General features: G+C 45.8%; 1 protein-coding gene across 2 annotated transcripts; it reads left to right on the forward strand.

The window, feature by feature from the left end:
- On the forward strand, positions 1 to 22,568 carry TMEM255A (transmembrane protein 255A). 2 transcript variants are annotated; one of them, XM_081964259.1, is made up of 9 exons: positions 1 to 147; positions 3,901 to 4,043; positions 5,460 to 5,522; positions 9,471 to 9,560; positions 10,478 to 10,540; positions 12,145 to 12,233; positions 13,418 to 13,577; positions 15,571 to 15,711; positions 21,683 to 22,568. In XM_081964259.1, the coding sequence occupies exons 1-9, from the start codon at positions 90 to 92 to the stop codon at positions 21,932 to 21,934; spliced, it is 1,059 nt and encodes a 352-aa protein (XP_081820385.1). In that variant the 5' UTR covers positions 1 to 89; the 3' UTR covers positions 21,935 to 22,568. The 2 variants fall into 2 exon arrangements, with proteins under 2 accessions (XP_081820385.1, XP_081820386.1); XM_081964260.1 differs by lacking the exon at positions 21,683 to 22,568 and adding an exon at positions 16,865 to 21,034.
- Positions 22,569 to 22,624: the final 56 nt, after the last annotated feature.

Genomic DNA, 22,624 nt, shown 5'->3' on the forward strand with positions numbered 1-22,624 from the left:
CGCTGCGGGAGGATGCTCCGCGCCCGGTAAGCTGTGCGCCTTGCGGCTCCGCGGGCCGGAGGGGCGCATTAAGGCGCGCCGCCACCGCCATGCGCCACGCCTTGGCTCCGCAGCGCTCCAGTGCCACCCCGCTCTCCACTTCGGCCGGTGAGTGGCTGGCAGGGCGGTCCGGGACGGGAGGCAGAAGGGCGGCCGGGCAGGAGGAGAAGGGCGAGCGCCCCGCGGGGCCCTTTCTAGTGCGCCCGGGCGCCGTGCGTAATTGGAGAGGTCCGGCTCGGCGCAGCCTTTGGGGTCTCCCCGCTCAGCTGGAGAGGTGGGGAGATGGCTGCAGGGCGAGGGGCCCCCGGTTCAGCCTCTCCCCTTTCCCTTCCTTCCTCTCCCCCCTCCCCAAATGTCCCAAAGACCCTCTTCCCTTCCCCCACTTCCAAATAGGGAGAGGGTTAGATCTCCGGATTTGGAGCAGCCGGCCTGAACAGGAAGGGGTTCCCGGTGAAGGAGTAAGGGTGGTATTAAGAATTTCACACATTTGGAACATTGAAGCTATGGTGGAAGGAGGAGGGATTTTCATAATATTGAAGGACAATGCCTAGGAAGGATGACAAATATAGGATGCAAAGAAAGGTTATTTATGTTGAAATGAATAAACGGGGAAATGTAAAAGAAATAGGCGATGAGATCAATATTGTCGAAGTTGGAAGACAACAATTTTGCATACTATTTGTATTATTATTGTTGTTAATGTTGCCCAGAAAAAAGATTGGACCCAGTATATGCACTGTCCACAAATTGTGTATGTTTATTACTGGGGGAAAAAATTATATGCAAAAAAAGGAGTAAAGGTGGCAATGGACCTCTTGCACAGTGGGGGGGGGGAGAAATGGGGGCAAAAGCCCCCTCTGTGCCCCTTGGAGCTTTCCCAGGAAATTCAGGATAGTACCAAGAAATGATAAGTATTTCAAAGAAAGGGGGAGGAAGCTGGTCAGCAAAATTGAAAGCACCTGGATGAAAGGTGGCCCACCCCCTTCCCTTCAGAAACAAGGTTCTTTCCTTTCCTCCCAGTTAGAATCCAGTTGCTTCAAATGATCTCTCCTTCCTTGTTTTCCTTTTGGAATGGTAAAAGGAGACCCCCTGAGTTGGCCATTGCTTTTGGGTTCAGTTCATTTATGGGTTGGTCCCTTGGTCATTTTGGTTTTCACGCCCCGGTTCTGCAGTTTCTCCAGGGGATGAACCTAACCTGGTTGGCCACCTTGTGGGTCGGTGACCTTTAGTATGTGGCCACTGTCCACCCTCGAGAGAAAGTCATCTCAAGCTCACAGCCCCTGCTTTGTAGGAGCGTGGATGAAGATTCAGTTCTCAAAACCTTCTGAGAACCACAACCTTCATAGTGGGGTAACAAAAGTGGATTTCCCTATGAGTGGCGCGGTGGCCTAGGGGAGCTCTCTCCTCATAATCAGGGAGGCTGTTGAGTTCGATCCTAGGTAGAAGCAGATATTTCTCTGGGCACGTGGAGAAAATATATCTGCGGAATATAACTCCGCATTGGCAACAGGAAGGGCATCTGGCCAGTAAACACTTTGGTAGCTCCATTCAGCTGCCTAGACTCCATCCCAGAAAAGATTATGGGGTCGTTAAAAGGAGATGATGATGATGGATTTCCCTATGTGTACCCCAAGTTTTTTTGTTAGGGCAAGCTGGAATGTTGACATTGCCAAATAGAAGCTTGGTGTGTGGCACGCAGTGTGTTTCCTCAGTTGTAATAACAGTCTGGAGCAGGGGTACCCAATCCCTCGACTGGATCAGAACTGGGCCACAGCATGGCAGAAACCGGGCCGCACAAACAAGCAAAGCCCCCTCCCCAGGATGCAGGCAGCATGCAAAATCACACTCTCTCCTGTCCATGGGGGGAAAAAAAAACCCTTTCTCCGTGGAACCAATCCCTGGTGTCCAAAGGGGACCCACCTGGTTGAATATCAAAATAGTCCAGGTGGTTTTAAGGTGCATCAGAAAGTGGGAAGAAAGCCAGGATGCCAGCAGAATCTGAACCGAAGAAGCTGGAGATGTACCTACTCTGCGCTTTAATATTTAGATGTTCTGCCCTTCAGTAAACGTATTTATTAGATCAGTGGCCAGCCTTCCCTTCAGGAACACAAAGTGACCGATGCAGTTCTCCTTCCTCTTGTTTATCCCCACACACCAACAACCTTGTGAGACAAATTGGATGGAGAGATAAGGTCTGACCCAGAGTCATCCAAAGGGATTCCTCAAGCTAGAAGATAGGTTTGAACTTCGATCTCTTTGGATCTGGCAACTGAACAATCACATGGTATAAAACCAGGATTCCTTGTGATCATCTCTAGGCTGTCCTTTTCAAAGAGCGGGAAAGAAAAAAAGCATAAAAACACCTTTGGTTGGTAGATCGTTGATTTTGGATGTTGAAGGTCTTCAATAATTGTAATCCAGGTAAAATATAGCAAGTGAAAGTAATATTTTCTCTCTGCCCAAGATCTGGAGAGGATCATACTAACTAGAGGGGAGAACACTGGAAATCATTAATCAGATGCTAACAATGTGCACGAACATGTAATATGTTCAGAAGTCTTCCTTTATGGCCCAAAGGTGCTTTTTCAAGAGGCGTTTTACTTCTCATCCAAGAAGCTTCTTCAGTAACATCACAGAACTGAAGAGCTGATTGGAGGAGAGATGTCTATGAAGATTCTCAGTACTCCAGGTCACGGTTGTTCCAAAGATATTTTTCAGGAGGCAACTGGGCTTTCTGGTTCTTCTTTGAAGACATTTCTCTTCTCATTCAAGAAGCCTCCAGCTCTGCTTCTTCAGCTTCTCTGAAGAAGCTTCTTGGATGAGAAGCCAAACGTCTTCAAAGAAAAAACGGAAAGTCCAGTTGCCTCTTGAAAAAAGCACTTTGGGGACATTTTTGGATGAGAAATGTTTTCAAAGGTTGAAAAAAAAACCCCCAAGAAAGTCCAGTTGCTTTATGACCTTTGGGTCATAAAGGAACGCTACTGAACATATTACATGGTCATACAAATTGTTAACATCGGCTCGACCTCCTGGATGACTGAGAATCTTCATAGATGTTCAGAAGGAACATCTTTATGACCAGTGGTGGGATAACAACTGGTTCGGTGAGAGTGAGCGCAGTGCGTTTGAAAACAGCTCAAACACTTATCTTCTACTGCAGCCCCAGTGAGTAAAACAGCTGAGGTGCGGCAATCCATTCTGCTGTGCCTATCAGCTGGGCTTCAAACAAAGGAAATATAGGTCAGTATAGGGCGGGCAGCCTACCCTGAAATATAGGGCGGGCAGGCGAGCCCACCTGATCATCGGAGCGAACTGGTTCACTCTCAGCTGATTGACAGAGCTACCGGGTTCGCTCTCAGCTGATCGATGGAGCTAACGGTTCGCCTGAACTGGTTCACTCTCAGCTGATTGACGGAGCTAACGGTTCGCCTGAACTGGTTCGCTCTCAGCTGATCGACAGAGCTACCGGATTCGCTCTCAGCTGATCGATGGAGCTAACGGTTCGCCTGAACTGGTTCGCTCTCAGCTGATCGACAGAGCTACCGGGTTCGCTCTCAGCTGATCGACGGAGCTAACGGGTTCGCTCTCAGCTGATCGATGGAGCTAACAGTTCGCCTGAACTGGTTCGCTCTCAGCTGATCGACGGAGCTACCAGTTCGCGCCTGAACCGGTTCACTCTCAGCTGATCGTCGGAGCTAATGGTTCGCCCAAACTGGTCCGAACTGGCTGAATCCCAGCTCTATTTAGGACTCCCACAGGAACTTCAGTAGAACACATGGCAGGTGGAAGTGTCCTCCTGGTGGACTACTTGACAGAATCTGGCCCATCCTTTTATTGTTCTCCCTCTGTGTCTCTTTCTAGGGACTTTCAATAGAAGAAAGCGAAATTCCATCTATGTCACCGTGAGTCTCCTCGTCGTCTCGCTCCTCATTCTCACAGTGGGCCTTGCTGCGACCACACGGACCCAAAACGTGACCGTTGGGGGTTACTACCCAGGAGCTATTGTAAGTATAGAATTCTTGGACAGAGGGGAAAACCCGGATTCTTGCCTCGAAACTCTTACAAGCCATTAACAATGGTTTAAAGTGGGAATGACATGGTTGTTAAAGCATGCGGGGGTCAGGGGGTAAGACGCTGAGTTTGTCGATCAGAAAGGTCGGCAGTTCGGCGGTTCGAATCTCTAGCGCCGCTTAACGGAGTGAGCTCCTGTTACTTGTCCCAGCTTCTGCCAACCTAGCAGTTCGAAAGCATGTAAAAAATGCAAGTAGAAAAATAGGAACCACCTTTGATGGAAAGGAAACGGTGTTCTGTGCGCCTTCGGCGTTTAATCATGCCGGCCACATGACGACGGAGACGTCTTTGGACAACACTGTCTCTTCGGCTTTGAAACGGAGATGTGCACCGCCCCCTAGAGTCAGGAACGACTGACATATATGTGCGAGGGAAACTTTTCCTTCCCTAACATGGATGTTAACACAATACCCAGAGTAGCAAAGTTTCTTTCAGGCAGAAAAAACTGCTGTGTTCATATTACCTCCATCCTTATCTAAGTATGAACATTCTTAACCTAAAATCAAGGAAGGGAATAATTGATGATTTGGAACAGCCAAAGAACAAAGAAATGGAATTGGGGGAAGAGATGTACTATCAATTCTAATACAACTAGTCCTGGCCTTACGATCACAATTGAGCCCAGCATTTCTGCAGCTCAGTGAGACTGTTGTTAAGTGAACTCTGCCCCATTTTACGACCTTTCTTGCTGCTGTTGTTAAACGAATCACTGCCGGTGTTCAATGAGTAACACGGTTGCAAAATGGAACTGGCCTCCCTACTGGGTGAGAGGGGTTGGAGTAGATGACCGATAAGGTCCCTTCCAACTCTCTTATTCTCTATTCTATTGATGACACTTGCCAAAAGGTCGCAAAATGATCCGAAGGGCACAGCAACCGTCATAAACCTGAGTCAGTTGCTGAGCATCTGAATTTCGATCACGTGACCGACGGGGATGCTGCAATGGTTGTAAGTGTGAAAAAATGGTCTTAAGTCAGTTTTTTCAGTGCCGTTGTCACTTTGAATGAACTGTTGTAAGTTGAGGACTACCTGTATACATATTTAGCTCTTTGATTCCCCATAATTGTTGATCCCCATTTTTCCCCCTAAGACTGACTCAACCGCCCGAGCCTTAGCTGACCAGGAGAAAACTAGTAAGGTCAAATATGGATAGTTCTATATCGTATATTGCCTGATCGGTCTTGTTTTTCCCGTAGATGCCGGCATAAAAAGTGTAGAAGTATTGTGTTTGCATAAGTTTATGCTCCTCCTTGTTCCTCCTCTTGTTTCCAACTCCGACTATGCAGAAAAAGCAATTGACTTCCAAGCCAGAATGTAAAAATTAAAAAAAAAAATCTTTTCCCTTTCAGCTGGGCTTTGGATCGTTTCTTGGCATTATCGGATCCAATTTGATAGAGAATAAAAGACAGATGGTGAGTCGTTCCGCCAGTGAAGTTATTTCTCTATTCGTGTAATATAATTTTTTAAAATATAATTTTCTTTCGCTTCCCTTGCTCTCTTGCTTTCTGCCTCGTTGTTCTTCCTTTTTTTTTTGTCGCTTAACTTGACGAGCAGGAAGTTCAGTAGCATAGAGAGAAGCTGCCCTCCTCCCCCCCCGACACATAATCAAAGGAGTTTATAACTCAGCGGTAGACATCTGTCGCAAGCCAGGATTACGGCTTAATCCGCTTGAAAATTAGAATCGTGACCCGCCTGACCATCTCAAAACTGAACTATGAGTGTGGAGTGAAGGTCCTGGCATAATCCAGCCTTCACTGGACACTAAAGCATACGATGAACGGTTGCAGGAACAGGGCATGGCTAGTCTAGTGAAGAGAAGGACCAGGGGAGACATGATAGCAGTCTTCCAAAATGTGAGGGGCTGCCCCAGAGAGGAGGGGGTCAAGCTATTTTCCAAAGCACCTGAAGGTCAGACAAGGAATAACGAATGGAAATTAAGCAAGGAGAGATTCAACCTGGAAATAAGGAGAAAATTTCTGGCAGTGAGAACAATCAATCAATGGAACAGAAGTTGCCTTCAGAAGTTGTGGGAGCTTCATCACTGGAAGCTTTCAAGAAGAGACTGGACACTCTATAAAGAAGATGTTGAGACTCTAGAAAGAGTGAAGAGAAGAGCAACCAAGATGATTAGAGGACTGGAGGGTGAAACATACAATGAACGGTTGCAGGAACTGGGCATGGCTAATCTAGTGAAGAAAAGGACCAGGGGAGACCTGATAGCAGTCTTCCAATATTTGAGGGGCTGCCACAGAGAAGAGGGGGTCAAGCTATTTTCCAAAGCACTTGAAGGCCAGACAAGGAATAACGAATGGAAATTAAGCAAGGAGAGATTCAACCTGGAAATAAGGAGAAAGTTTCTGGCAGTGAGAACAATCAACCAATGGAACAGAAGTTGCCTTCGGACGTTGTGGGAGCTTCATCACTGGAGGCTTTCAAGAAGAGACTGGACTGTCATTTGTTAGGGATGATGTAGGATCTACTGCTTGGGCAAGGGGTTGGACTAGATGACCTACAAGTTCCCTTCCAACTCTGTTAATCTATGAATCGCGTGAACTTCAACACACCTAGCGTGGTCCAAGATTTCAGCCACAGCTCAATGTTTTTCCCTGCTCTTGCAGAACCCAGAAGTGGCTTCAGGCCTGAGCAAGGAAGTTAAGCAGTTAAATTAAGCAGGAACTAAGATTGGGTTACAACCCCCTCCTTGTTCCATCAGAGTTCTCATCTCAATTGACCAGCGATCTCAGAATGGCCCCTTCTCTTTCCTTTTTTTTAAAAAAACTCAGAGATTGAGATGTTCGCCCAATGAAGCAACCATGCAATATTATTTTAAAAAACTGTATTTTTTAAACAAACCGGAAGCTAACGAGGGGGTATCCAAATAATTAATGAACTAGCATTCGCGACTCCTTCCAACTATTTTTGATTTCTCCTCTACAACCGGAAGGTGGGCCTTCTTGGCTGAGATCAACCGTGGCCAGATATTTCAAACCCGGCCTGCCTCTCGAAGCCTATTTTTGAAGGGATGTTCTTGTGAAGAATGCCACTTGATTCCTGATAGAGGAGATGAGTCAGAAAGTTAACCCTGAAGCTTCAGAGAACTTTCTGCTTCACGTCCTTGCTGGGAATTGAAGTTGACGTCAACCTCAGATTCCTGGGGAAAGGATTGTGTAGGGTACGAGAAGATATATGTACGCCCCGGGGGTGGGTTCTGGCAGTCGCTACTGCCTGTTCTCTCATGGTTGCGCCGTGCGCGTGTGCAGTGCAGTAAAAACTGCTCTGCACATGCGCAGAAGCAAAAAACAAAATAGGCACCGCCAGGAGAACTAGTTCGGGGGTGTGGCAAGATTGGGTCGCTGATGGTTCCAGTGACCCAGGCTGCCAAACCACTACTGGTTCAGCTGAACCGGACCGAACCAGTAGGAACCAGTGGTGGGATTCAAAAAAAAAATTCTACTGGTTCTGTGGGCGTGGTTTGGTGGGCGTGGCAGGGGAAGGATACTGCAAAATCCCCATTCCCTCCCAATCAGCTGGGACTCGGGAGGCAGAGAATAGATGGGGGCGGGGCCAGGCAGAGGTGGTATTTACCGGTTCTCCGAACTACTCAAAATTTCCGCTATTGGTTCTCCAGAACTGGTCAGAACCTGCTGAATGCCACCTCTGGCCGACTGCTTCGGTGACTCCATCCAGCCACCTCATTCTCTGCCGTCCCCTTCTTCTTTTGCCCTCCATCGTTCCCAGCATCAGGCTCTTCTCCAGTGAGTCCTTCCTTCTCATTAGTTGGCCAAAGTACGGATGTTATAGAAAAAAGTATAAATAAAACTTAAAAGATAAAGAAAATAGAAATATGTGGACCAGAGAAATTCATCCAGATGACACAGCAAGGCACTGGGTGTTGTGTCTTCCCTGGGGGTTGAGAGTAGGAAGAAGGGAGATTTTGGCAACCCCTGGCATCTCAGATCTTGAGATCAATTGTATCTGAAGTCTGCATCTCTTGGCTCAACTGGAACCCCCTAGTCATTTCCCATGGCTACTCTCCTTGGTGGAGTTTAGGGAGGAAGGGGGTGCAGATAGGTCTTTCTCTGTAGGTTCGTCAACTCAAGCGTTTGCTTCTGTGGGTTGACCTCTTCTTGATCAGCCGAGTCCTCAGTCCATCCATTGACACCCAGCCACCCCCACCGGAAGGAAGAGCCTAGAATCTGGATTATGTCATCAACTGCCGTGAGCGAAGAGAGGCGGCCTGTATTTTTTTACCCAGAGAGAAAGAAAGAGCAGATCTAGTAAACTAGAATAGACGCCATTTGGGGGCTTCATTTGAATGGCTGAAGTTACTTTGGGGGAGCCTCCCCTTGAGTTGAAAAATGGAGCGCCAGGAGAAGGAGTCCACCCTGAACGATTACGTGGCTTTCTTTTGGCCCTCTCTGGACTCTCTCAGACAGTGCTATGGGATAGTACCACGATATCTAATAAACAACCATGATACAACAAGGCCCTTCAATGGTTTTCTCTTTCTCCCTCTCTCTTTTCTCTCCCTGAACGCGATTCTGAGCTGTTGTTCAAAACCGCGGTTCGTCACGGAAAAAGGGAAAAAATATAAATGGAAACCGAAGTACCTTGGGTTGGACCATCAGGGGATAGTAAGACGGGTGGAACAGCAAGTGTCCAGGAGGCCAATGAGGTGTGGCCAGGCAGCCAGATTCCCTAAGTGACCAGTTGACCAGGAAGTGATGTTGGGATGAACCAATCTCTATTGTTCTGTTCCATGTTGCATTCTCAGCTGTTCTTCCAGGATTCTACTGCTTTGTGTTCTGTCTCCGAGTCTCAGAATGGGTTGGTACCATCGCCAAGGGAAGTAGTAGGCACTGAAGAAGGTCCAGTGGGGAAGCTCTTCAAATTGTTAGTAGATACTTCCTTGTGGTGAACTAGTTGCTTTTTCACCCAAATGATAAGAGACCGTAGGCAAGCGAGACATGAAGTCCACAACCTTGACAACTCCAGAAGATAGGTAGGGTGAGAAAAAGCAAGGACAAGATAGGACAAGAACTTTCCACACGAAAGCCATGCCCAAGAGAGATATTTAAGAGGGAAGGCTGTTTACCAGGCCTTTGCCGAATGTGAATGAGAGGAATCCACATTTGTTTAATAAAACTGGTTTTGTCGGCACCAGGAATCTGCTTCGTACTTTTTGGGGAAGCCTAGGTCAGAACACAAATATCTCGCTGGCGTCCTGCAGAAGGGAACACTGGTAGGGTCTTCAAATAGCTCTCAGGGTGTGCCAGGAGGCAGAAGAAAGGCTGGAGATGACGCACCAGCCCCTTTGGAACTGACCGCTTTCTCCTTGTCTTCCTTCCTGTCCTCCACAGCTGGTCGCCTCCATTGTGTTCATCAGTTTCGGCGTCATTGCTGCCTTCTGCTGTGCCATTGTGGATGGCGTCTTTGCCGCCAGGCATATCGTGAGTAGGGCTCCGGAGGGCGGGAAGTTTGCCAACGCCCAGCATTCCCTGCACGGATTCTGGCGCAGGAAGTCCTCGGCTTCACGACCGCGTGTTCGAAGTGACTACAGCCAGTTTTCACAATTGCAGTGTCGCCTCCCCCCCCCAGGTCTTGTGATCGGGCGCTCGACTAGCGGCACAGATGAGGGTTTGCAGTGTCCCAATTGTTAGATTGGGTAATGGATTGGCACCCACAGGCTTAATGGTATAAACAGCTCTTTATTAAGTACAACAAGTGAGAACCATCCAGCGAAGGTTGAGTCTGACAGCAGCCCTTTTATAGGGAGCTGTCAGACCCTTCGACCAATAAGATTAAACCTCTGTTCCCGCCGGAACAGAGGACCTTGGTGGAAACCACTGTAGTTAGAACAAGTATCTAACACTAATGGTCCCATCATTCTCATTTACGATCGTCAACGGGAAGGAAGGGGGGGCAGCCACTCCCTCAACAACCGTGTGACCCCCAACCCAAAATTTCTGTTGCTAAGCAAGACGGTTGTTAAGAGAGTTTTGCCCCATGTTGCGACCTTTCCTGCTATGGTTGTTAAGTGGATCACTGCCATTGTTACATTAGTCACAAGGTTGTTAAGTGAATGCGTCTTCCCCGTTGATTTTGCTTGTCAGAAGGTCGCAAAAGGGGATCATGCCACCCCGGGACACTGCAACCACCGTAAGTACATGCCAGTTGATGACATGATCACGGGGAGGATGCAATGGTCACACGTGTGGGAAACGGTTGCAACTTCATTTTTTTTTTCCAGTGCTGTTTTAACTTTGAACAGTCGCTTTGAACAGTTCTGAATCAAGGACTCTCTGGATTTGTTACTACTTTTAATTTTAAAATATGGCCGTTAGAGGGGAAACTTTTCTTTTTACAGGACTTAAGGCCACTTTACGCAGGACGTTGTCACTACTATGCCAAGAGTACAACCCAGCCCAAAGTAAGTCAGACGGATCTCTTCTCCCTTCCAGAGCCAAATCTTCCTCTTCCTTTAGAAATGTAGCTGTGGTTTATTTTATTTTATTTTATTTATTTATTATTTTATATATTTTATTTATTTCATTTATTTCATTTATTTCATTTATTTCATTTATTTCATTTATTATTTTATTTATTTTATTTATTTATTGTATTGTATTTATTTTATTATTTTATTTTATTATTTTATTTACTTTATTTATTTTATTATTTTATTTTATTTATTTTACTTATTTTATTTATTATGTTATTTATTTATGTTATTTATGTTATTTATTTTATTTTATTTATTTTATTTATTGTATTTATTGTATTTATTGTATTGTATTTATTTTATTGTATTTATTGTATTGTATTTATTTTATTTATTGTATTGTATTTATTTTATTATTTATTTTATTTATTTTACTTATTTTATTTATTTTACTTATTTTATTTTATTATTTATTATTCGATTTTATATTCCATTTCATATTCTATTCTATTGTATTCTATTCTATTCCTTATTCCATTTCATATTCTATTCTACCCTGTTTCCCCGAAAATAAGACCTCTCTGGATAATAAGCCCATGAGCGCGTGGGCTAAAATAAGCCCTCCCCAAAAATATTGCAACACAGCAGCAGCCATGAGGTGACCACGCTCGCCACCTCCTGCACCTCAAAAATAATAAGACCTCCCTGGAAATTAGGTCAAGTGCTTACTTTGGTGGGGGGTGTCAAAAGAAAATAAGACCCTGTCTTATTTTTGGGGACACACGATATTCTATTTTACTCTACTCTACTCCTACTTCTACTTCTATTCTACTCCTACTTCTACTCCTACTTCTACTCCTACTTCTACTCCTATTCCTACTTCTACTCCTACTTCTTCTTCTACTATTTCTACTTCTACTCTATTCTCTTGTCATTGGCTGGAAGAACCAAATGCTTTCCCCAGGAGTCTCACCTTATCAAAAGTGGTTTGCATTTGCGGTGGGAGAGGCTCAGCACACATTGCCCTCTTTATGCTAGTTTTCTGTTTGCAGGGCTAACATTAAATTTATTCTATGCGTTTCACATCAAGGTCCACATCTAACAAAGCTGGAAAAGAGATTCTCCTGGTATCCTTGTTGGGATATTGATTGGAAGGAGGCTAAAACATATAAGGAACCGTTGCAGGATTTGGGCATGGCTAGTGAAGAGAAGGACCAGGGGAGACATGGTAGCAGTCTTCCAATACTTAAGGGGCTGCCACAAAGAAGAGGGAGTCAAGCTCTTCTCCAAAGTACCCGAAGGCAGGACAAGAAGCAATGGGTGGACACTTAATCAAGGAGAGAAGCTGCCCAGAACTAAGGAGAAATTTCCTGACAGTGGGAAACAATTAACCAGTAGAACAACTCCAGAGGTTGTGGATGCTCCATCACTGGAGTTTTTAAAAAATATATACTGGACAGCCACGTCTGAAATGGTATAGGGTCTCCCGCTTGAGCAGTGGGTTGGACTAGAAGACCTTCAAGGTCCCTTCCAACTCTTGTTATTCTGCATACCCAAAAAAGGCCTCTTCAGTGCTTCTGTCTTTCCCACAGACCATTTGCCACCCTCAGCCCCGGAGTTCCTGCGTTCCCAAGATCAGAACCAACACCTGCTTTTGTTGTGACTTGTACCACTGCGGGAGGTGAGTGGCACAGACGGCGCTGTAACATCCCCAATAACTTGTCTTGGCGGGTCTCGAGCTAAGACAGTTTTGCAGTCTCCCAAGGAGAGAAAGACCGTTTCTGATTGGGTTTCATGCTGGAAAATAAGGATCATGTCCTCCACAGCATGTCTCTCGTGTCCTTTCAGATCTGGCTTTGGAAGCCAAAGTGTACTGACGCAGCTCCCGAAACATGACAAACCCTCTGAAGTGAACTCAAAGATTCCCTCTCACTGTAGGCTAACAAGTCCGTCCAGCAGGGAAGATGAATAATTGTATGCCATACCTATTCATCTCTGTCCCCTGCCTTTGATCCCCAGAGCTAGGGTGGGGCTTTGCCAGTAGCGGTGGCTCTTCCATCCGAAGTACCGGCCCATAGATTTCCATTGTTCTCCTCTCCTCTGTGTTCTGTGCATCCACGCAACAGGCACTGGACCCAGCTGTCCCTCCTCTTTCTCATCAGCCACCTCCAGGCCTGGGGGCTGTTGATTCTCCATCTGAGGGCTGACGGACAGCCCAAGCTCCACCTTCTTTCTGTCTGTCTGTCTGTCTCTGTCTCTCTCTCTCTGTGTCTCTCTCTGTCTCTGTCTCTCTATGTCTGTCTCTCTCTGTCTCTGTCTCTCTATGTCTGTCTCTCTCTGTCTCTGTCTCTGTATGTCTCTCTCTCTCTCTCTCTCTCTCTCTCTGTTTCTCTCTCTCTCTGTCTCTCTGTCTCTGTCTGTCTCTGTCTCTCTCTCTCTCTCTCTCTCTCTCGGAGCTCTCCGGTTGCCTTGATGCTGACCCTCACTCCCATGCCTCCTCCACCTCCTCTGATTTGGCTGCTGGAGGGGCCAGTGCTCGACAGGCCACAACACAAAGTATACACCAAACCACAAAAGCCAGGTCCTCCTCCACAAGCAAACCTGGTTTGCTTTGTTAGCCGATGCACACAAAACCGCCGTTTGGGCCTTCTCGAACTCTTATTCATCTCTTTTCCCAATCTTACGTGTCATTCGCGAGTTACGACCGTGAAGGAGCCTTCCCCTCACGGTTGTAAATCCAGTCACCCACATCACCGGCCCAATTTTACAATCTCTTCTGCGTCTGCCGTAGTTTTTTTAAATCTAGGCGGCTGAGTGGTTTAGCTTTGATACCATTGAAAACATTTGGTTCTTTCTGTCCCTCAGAATGGAGATTTCCGGCGGCTATTATGAATTCATCGATGTCAACAGTTGCCAAGATATCGTCCACCTCTACCATTTGTTGTGGTCGGCAACGGTGTTAAATATCTTGGGTTTGGTTCTGGGCATCATCACGGCAGCCGTCCTGGGTGGTTTTAAAGATATGGTAAGTCCGATTGCTGGTAAGAAGTAAGAAGGCCATTTCAGAGGCTGCCGGACAAACCACTTCACCGTGGTGGCGCCGTGGATAGAATGAGGTATTGCAGGCTGATTCTGCACACTGCCAGCAGTTTGATGCTGATCGGCTCAAGGTTGATTCAGCCTTCTGTCCTTTCGAGGTGGGTAAAATGAGGATCCAGATTGTCGGGGGCAAGAGGCTAACTTTGTAAACCGCTTAGAGAAGGCTGTAAAGCACTGTGAAGCGGTATATAAGTCTGCTATTGCTACCTTCCTTCCTTCCTTCCTTCTCAGTGATTAGAATGCAGTATTGCAAGCTTATTCTGTCCACTGCCAGCAGTTTGATCCTGACTGGCTCAAGGTTGACTCAGCCTTCCCTCCTTCCAAGATGGGTAAAATGAGGACCCAGATTGTTGGGGACAAGAGGCTGACTCTGTAAACTGCTTAGAGAGCTCTGTAAAAGCACTGTAAAGAGGTATATAAGTCTAAGTATTATTGCTATTGCCCTTCCTTCCTTCCTTCCCTCCTTCCCTCCTTCCCTCCTTCCCTCCCTCCCTCCTAGATCCACACCCCAATCAGACCTGGGTTTAGCTTTGCTCTAGATCGGCCAGATGCTGCCAGCCGATCGGAGCTTATTCGAAAGAAGCAGCCTTTTAACTACAATGGGGAGAGTTCACTTTGGCTCTGAGTCCCAGCATGATGTATTTCTGGGCAAGCTTCCTTGAAAAAAAACAGCATGCCCACCAAATGGAAGTGAAGTCTGGGAAGCCTTTTAGTCCAAGTGCCATTAAGAGCTCGTCTTCCTCACCCTGCCCCCACCTCTCCAAATTGTAGATAAATTTCACAGAATGCAAAGTAGAATATGTCCAAGCCATCCCTTCTCTAGATCCACATTCCAGATGCTTTAGACCAGGGATTTCCAACCTTGGCAACTTTTAAGACTTGGGGATTTCAACTCTCAGAATTTCCCAGCCAGCTTATGGCAGACCCATGATTTGCTTCCTACATCTCCTACTTTGTATTTGAGTTTTTCTTCCTTTCCATCACTCCCCACCTCGTTTGACTGCTTGTCTTTGGGTTTGTGCTTGAGAATTATGTTGGCTGGGGAATTCTGGGAGTTGAAGTCCACACCTCTTTTCTTCCTTCCCATCACTCCCTATCTCGTTCGTGTTGTGGCTTGCCAGCGATGAGAGGAGCTGGCAGCAGATTAGGAGAGTGAGGAGGATGGGGAGGAACATGTCCAGTCCTGGAGTCTGGGGAAGGCTCTGATGAGGGCTCTGTGTCCGATGCAGAGAGGGGGCCAGAGCTGTATGCCAGTTATCAGCTGCCTTCAGAGTCAGACATTAGTGAGGCATATGAACAGCGGGAGCCTGTTCCCCGTGTGTGCATGCGCAGAGTTGCCAGAGGAAGGGAGCAGCTAAAGAACAGGGGTCGACTTGGGAGGAAGGCCACAGGTGGAGGATGAATGGCCCCTCTCAGAGGAAATAAAAGAGGAGCGAAAGGGGAGGGGAGTTTGCAGGAGACAATTAGTTCACTTGATTGGTTTGTGGCCAAGTTTTGCAGATATTAGTCTTTCAGCTATCCAAGCCAGATAAGGTCCGTGACTGTAAATGCTGCCTTGAAAGACTTTGCTGGATGTGAATGAGCAGAATTCACTGTACATTAATAAAAGGGGGTTTTTTGTCTTAAGAATTTGCTTTGTGCTCTCAGGAAGTTTGACTGCTTATCTTCAGGTTCATGCTTGAGAGTTATGTCAGCCTAGGAATTCTGGGAGTTGAAGTCCACATGTCTTGCCATGTTTGGAGACCCCCGATTTAAACTACAATCCCTCTCGTCCCCAGCCAGGACATTAGCTATGCTGGTTCAGGGGACGACACTTTAGGTCCAGAGCATCCAAGGGGTACCAGGCTGGGGAAACCCGAATAAGGCTTCCAGTCTTCCAATCGGATCATATAGTCTTCTCCGCTCTTCCTTGTTTTTAGATTCCTGCTCATCCCACTCTTACCTGTACGGTCGAAAACACCCGGCCCACTGTGTCTTATTACTCACGACCCCAGGTGACCTCGTACAACACCTATCACAGCACGCCTCACCTGCCACCGTATTCAGCGTACGACTTCCAGGTACGGCATCCCAGGCAGCCTTGGTCTTTATCTCCCCATCCAGCTGATAGCAGATTCACTTTCATTGGAAGCAGAACAGAACAGACCAAGAGCATGTAGGAATGGAGGAAAGGTTACGTAAGGACATGCGCAGCACGCTGCCATGATCTCAGTGGCTGTTTACCTCTTAACCTACGAGCTCACCTAATTAGCAGAACCAGGCACTACCAGGAGCTATTGAGTTATGTGCGATTCTACCCTGGGTGGGATGTTCTTGGAGATTGACAAGGAGAACATGCCAATTAGCCATGCTGTTGCTAGATGCTCATTGCTTTGCTTGTAAAAACTGTATAAAAAGAATAAACCCTGCGAAGGCAGGGAGGCATTTTGGAATGAACCCCTTGATGTCTGGACTCTGAATCCATCAAGAGCAGAACAGAACAAGAGCAGGACACAGCAACAGAAAAGAACAGAACAGAACAACAGAACAGAATAGGAGCAGAACAGAAAAACAGAACAGAACCAAGCAATGTGGAACAACAGATCAGAACAGAACAGAACAACAGAACAGAATAGGAGCAGAACAGAACAGAAAAACAGAACAGAATCGAACTGAACCAAGCAGTGCAGAACAACAGAACAGAACAACAGAACAGAATAGGAGCAGAGCAGAACAGAAAAACAGAACAAAATCGAACTGAACCAGAGCAGTGCAGAAGAACAGAACAGAACAACAGAACAGAATAGGAGCAGAGCAGAGCAGAACAGAACAGAAAAACAGAACAGAATCGAACTGAACCAGAGCAGTGCAGAACAACAGATCAGAACAGAACAGAACAACAGAACAGAATAGGAGCAGAGCAGAACAGAAAAACAGAACAGAACTGAACTGAACCAGAGCAATGCAGAACAACAGATCAGAACAGAATAGAATGACAGAACAAGAGCAGAGCAGAACAGAACAACCAGAACCAGAACTGAACATGATTCTTTATTGGCCAAGTATGATTGCACAAACAAGGAATTTGTCTCCGGTGCCTAAACTCTCAGTGTACATATACATGGTATGAGATTCCTGCTTGAGCAAGGGTTGGGCTAGAGGACCTCCAAGGTCGCTTCTATCCCTGTTAATCTCTTTTCTTCCCTCTCTCTCTCCTGTTCCCCCTGCCTGTAGCATTCCAGCCTCTTTGCAACCTCCAGCCCATCCGGCTTGCCGGAGGATCCGCTCTCGTTACCACCCTCACCGAGTTTGGTCTGGTCCCCAACTGGGGCTCCACCTCGTTACTCCCCACCGTATTTTCCACCTTCCGAAAAGCCGCCACCTTATTCGCCGTGAAGACTGAGGAGAAGGGGAGAGGATGCCGTCCCTTGAACTGTCCGCAAATCTTTTGCGCTGGAACAAGCCAACTGGCATGACAGACCTTTCCTCGGTTTCCTTTCTGTTCCGGGAGCCTTGCGGCCGTCACTCTTGAGCAGGGGTCTCCAAATTTGACAACTTTTAAGATGTGCTGACTTCCGACGCCCGTGGCTGGCTGGGGCATTCTGGGAGTTGAAGTCCACAGACGTCTTAAAGTTGTTGCTGAGTTTGGAGATCCCTGCTCAAGGGTGATCCAAAACGCCCTGGATCCTTGCTTGTTTTTAACAGCGGGAGATTTAACCGTGGCCTGTTTTCTTTTTAAAGAAAAGTTGCTTTCTTTTCATGCTCTCTTTGAGCGAATTGCTCGTTAAAAATAGCCTTTGGTGATCTGGGAACTAACTTCAGCTCATCAAAAATTGGACGACTTGGTCAAACTGTCAGATGGACCACGTGTTCTGACTGAGGCTTCCCGAGAGCATGAAGCAAACTCCTTGTCTCAACAAAAACTCCTTTTATTAATTGACTGGGAATTCTACTCATTCACATCCGGCAAAGTCTTTCAAGGGAGGATTTACAGTCACAGACCTCATCTGGCTTGGAGAGCTGACAGGCCGATATCTGCAAAACTTGGCAAGGAGCCTCAGAGAGTCACGAAACAATTAAGCGAATTAATTGTCTCCTGCAAACTCCCCTCCCCTTTCGCTCCCCTATTATTTCCTCTGGGAGGGGCCATTCATCGTCCACCTGTGGCCTTCCTCCCAAGTCGACCCCTGTTCCTTAGCTGTTCCCTTCGTCTGGCAACTCTGCGCATGCGCATACTGGGAACAGGCTCCAGCTGTTCGTCTGCCTCACCGATGTCCGACTCCGAAGGCAGATGATAACTGTCAGACGGCTCTGGCCCCCTCTCTGCCTCCGACACAGAGCCTTCATCAGAGCCTTCCCCAGACTCCAGGACTGGCCCATGTTCCTCCCCAACCTCCTCACTGTCCGAATCTGCTGCCAGCTCCACTGGCCGCTGGCAGGCCACAACACCACACTGTGCATTTCCCAAACTGGCAGAGGCTCAAGAAAAGTCAACTTGGCAATCGCAACGCATGGAATCAAAGGTTTTCAATCCTGTTTACTTAGGTTGTAATGGACCCAAACAACAGGAGCGGAACTTGGATCGACCGATTGTGGCTGCCAGATTTATATATTTGACCCAGATGACTCCGAGAATTGGAATCCCTGCCAGTCTCCGATAAATCTCCTACAAAGCCCATCATTGTTCATCGCTAGAGATGATGGGAAGTTCAGCCCTGTGGCTGAAGGGGCAACATGTCTCTGCTGTTCATTTCAAGGAAGTCCCAAAGAGTCGGAGTGCATTAATTCTTTTTCAAACAAGGTGTGGAGAGCAGGAAAACAGCCGAAGGACAAAACTGCAAATGGCCGAGACTGAAGACAGGGTGGTTTATGGATTTCAGGGCTGCTGATCGAAGAGGCAGCCCAATCCTGACACCCAGTGGTAGAAAAGCTATCCTAGGTGTTTCTCAACTTGGCCCCTTTAAGATATGTGGACTTCAATTCCCAGAACCCCCCAGCCACTGGGAAAAACTATATGCTACTGAAACTCTTATTGTGGTGATCTTTAATCGGATGAAGCAGTGCCTCGTAGGGCAACTGTTTTTGAATCAAGATACCTCAAATGGGCTAATTTACAGGAATGTGTCCAAAATCTAGGACCCATCACTCCTTTTAAGGGAATGACATTTGGGAAGATTGTGACTGCTTTGGTACTACCGATTGCTGCGGTCATGCAGGGATGCTGCTGCGGTCACGCGATCTTCCTTTTCAAAGTTCCCTGACAGTTTCCCAGGCAGTCTAGCAATCCCTTGCTGCCTCCTCCACCCAGCAGCAGCCTGGTACGGTAAAAAACAAAATAAAAATTGGTCCCATCAACAGCTATAGCCGTTACATCTAAATTTGAGGTTTCTTTTTTTTAAAAAAAAAAGACTTGGAACAGGTGCCTCTTTTATACATGTGTGTGTGCGCGCATGTGCACACCTGGAAAAGTTGCATGAATAAATGAATATTTCTACCGCTTTGCACATTCAGTTTAATTGCTGCACACGACAGAGGTGCTTTGTTGAAAATTTGGAAGCACAAAGTGTGACTTGGGGACAAAAAGATCAAGCACCTGAACAACAGGGTTTGTTTGTTTACTTGTAGCATTTCTGGATTACACCTCGCTCAACATGTGTTAAAGGGAGTGGGACTAACAGGAGCTGTGGCTCAATACAGAGTGGGCACGGGAAGATCCGTTTATGATGAATGCAACAATGCAATGCTGCAAATAAACCACCTTTTTTATAAGACTCACACAATGAAAGTTTCATGTGTATGCCACTTTCCAAACTTCTCATCTTAACAACTTTGAAAATTGAGATGTGTAATTTTAACCAATCTGCCCCCAAAAATCGGCATTTACGTAGATGGGTTCCAGAATCTTGAGGGGGGGGGGCACCTCAAGTGGATGCTTTAATATCATTGCAAACTCAAAAGTAGGGGTAATCCTTGGCCCATGTAACGGTTAACGGAGCCCGTCCATTATGGACGTACCGTATTTTTTGGAGTATAAGATGCACCGGAGTATAGGACGCACCAAGGTTTTGAAGAGGGAAAAAAAAACCACAAGTTTTTACACTATACAAACCTCCCCAAAATAGCCCGTTAAGGATCCTAAACATGTATCCTAGACGAGCAGAACGTTTACTTAATCAACGGTGCTTTTCATTTTTAGCCCGCAAAAAGGACGATAGATTTGATACCACATTACAGGGATGTGGAATAGAATACCAAGAGTTGGAAGGGACCTTGGAGGTCTTCTAGTCCAACCCTCCTGTGTAGGCAGGAAGCCCTACACCCCGTGTTTGTTGTAAAAAGAAAAAGAAAAACACGTTTGGCACCACCTCAGAATTGTAAGTGTTTATTTACTTCTTTATTTTGCCATACAAAGCTCTAAGGACTAAAAGTCAAGTATTGGTTAATGAAAAGCAGAACAACGAATTCCCAGAAAAGGTTATGTTAAGGAAAAAAGCTGTACAACTATATACATTACAGTACTGTATTGATAAAATTAAAAATAATAACACCGCTCTGTAAAAACCGTCATCGAAATAAAAACCGCTGCCCCACTTTTTTTTTGCATCTTTCATTTTGCTACTAAGTGATAATGCTCCGGTAGGAAATAAATTAAACCAAGTACTGATATATATATATTTTTCTTATTAATCTCATCGTCCTATACAGGAATGCACAAACGCACATTTGAAGAGGAGTCGATCTCTCTCTCTCCTACCCCCAATATAACAAATTCAGAACTCAGAAATATCTGCGCCCCCCTAAAAAGAACCCAAGGTTTTAAAATATTGGATTTATACAAACTTTAGGCAGGCAGAACCATGTGAATTCTCTCAGAATGCGGGATTTCTTCTCCCCAACGATTCAGCAAGCGTGACAGCGCTAATTTTTTTCATCCTGTTATATTGCATGCAAGTTTTTCAAAGGGGAGGGAAAACCTAAAAGAATTTTTTTAAAAAAAATAAGGATTCTTGCAATGGTGTCTCTTTTTAGGACGGGGAAATTTGTAATGTTGGTAGATCCAAACTCAAACCCATTTGCTGCGGGAAAGACATACTTAGAATGATTTAACCTGCTGTTATCGTTGTTTGCGTTAGATTTCAGTCAAGGTTGTACTTCACATTAATCTGTGTAGTAAATGTGGGTTTTGGGGGAAGGAAACAAGGGAATTCTTTCTTAGTAATGTAATTTAGAAGGGTTCTTTCCAGAGCCGATGCCACGATCTTTTACAAAACAGGAAAGAGAGAAACTGAAAAAGGAAAGGGTATATTTCTGAAATCGGTAACCGCCAGGTGCTTGAAAAAAAATAAAACTATGAAATGGCATCAATCAAAATATTTCCAACGCCGTAAAGCAAAAAGACCTTTACGGCAACGTGATAAGAACCCGTTAACTTTGGATATTGAGACTTTCTTTCCTAGGAAGACCAAAATACATGCAGAGTGCCTTTCTAACAAGATAAACAGCTTTGAAACGCTTGTCTTTCGGTTTTGCAAATTAAAAAAAAAAGACATTTTCAACAAAACAGGCACTGATTTAATTACTGGTTATCAGGATTTCCTGGGGTGGGGGTTGGGGGATAGCACGTTCAAGCTGAAAGTTTGATTGACATCCAGCAACATGGTGGGCTTTACTCAGCAAACGGAACACGCTTTGCTACGGGCAGCTGAATGAAGTTAAGTTTCACTTCGTTTATGAAACGCTACAGACACGGGAGACTCTGAAAAGGACAAATATACTGGAGATCGATTAACAGTGAGGGTATTTTCTTTTTAAAATAAAAGTCCCACAAATGATTCGTTTAAGTACGCAATGCCAGTTTTAAAAGAACATTTCCATTTATAAAAACAGAACAAAAGAAACTTCTAGCCACGATGAAACGTAGTCTCAACTCTACAGAAAAAAGGGGGGAAAAAACAGCATACAGAGTCACTTCGCTTTCTCTCATTATTAGAAACACAATCTGCTCTTTTCATCGTGGATTTTCGTACATGATTTTTCTCTTTTACTCCACAGCAGAATTTCATTCACTTCCTGGCTGAAAACACGACGAGAAAGAAAGAAGAAAGAAAGAAAGAAAGAAAGAAAGAAAGAAAGAAAGAAAGAAAGAAAGAAAGAAGAAAGAAAGGAGGGAGGGAGGGAGGGAGGGAGGAAGACAGACAGACAGAAAAAGAAAGAAAGAAAGAAAGAAAGAAGAAAGAAAGAAAGAAAGAAAGAAAGAAAGAAAGAAAGAAAGAAAGAAAGAAGAAAACGACGACACGAAATTAAGGACTAGGCATGACTACTTTGAATACAAAACAGAGCAGGGGGGTCGAACTCAAGGCCCAAGGGCCAGATACGGCCCACGGGAGGCTTAGATCTGGCCCGCATGGCTGCCCTCGAAACAGCAAAGGACCAGCCTGCGTGCCTCTGCCAGCGAAAATGGAGCTGGCATTTGGGAGAGTTTGGGAGCCTGTTTTCGCTGGCAGAGGGCTCGGGTGTCGTCAGGCGCCCCTGACACGAGTGATGTCGAGGTGGCCATGCCCACTCTTCCCCCCCCCACCGAGGTCAAACACAACTATGATGAGGCCCTCAATGAAATTGAGTTTGACACCCCCCCAAAAAAATAGAGACTTCAGAAAAGGGGAAAAGAAGAAGAAAAAATAGCTAAAGTGATGAGGACAGGAGATTTTCGTGACAATCCACCAATCGCTAACTACTTTTATTCATCACAATCCTTTTCAACTTTCTAGAACACCCACTTCAAATATTATAATTTACAAAAAAAAAAGGGCAAGAGGTTATTTGACACCCCCCCCCCCAAAAAAAAAACACCACCAAAACTACAAGGTTTCTTGACCACCCTCTGTTATTTGCTTAAATCAAGACCCTGGAAAATTGCGAGCGCTGGAAAAGTATATTCCCAATTTGCAACGCAAGGAAAGCATGACCACAAAAGGAAACTCAAGACTAGCACAT

Source organism: Natrix helvetica (genome assembly GCF_964273705.1).
Source record: "Natrix helvetica genome assembly, chromosome: 11".
Classification (NCBI taxonomy): Eukaryota; Metazoa; Chordata; class Lepidosauria; order Squamata; family Natricidae; genus Natrix; species Natrix helvetica.

Bases quoted from the DNA above. Each gene is read 5' to 3' on its own strand.
- TMEM255A (XM_081964259.1), top strand. From the start codon at position 90: ATGCGCCACGCCTTGGCTCCGCAGCGCTCCAGTGCCACCCCGCTCTCC. The intron at 4,044-5,459 runs GTAAGTATAGAA...TTTCCCTTTCAG, and splicing joins GTTACTACCCAGGAGCTATT to CTGGGCTTTGGATCGTTTCT. The intron at 5,523-9,470 runs GTGAGTCGTTCC...TGTCCTCCACAG, and splicing joins TAGAGAATAAAAGACAGATG to CTGGTCGCCTCCATTGTGTT.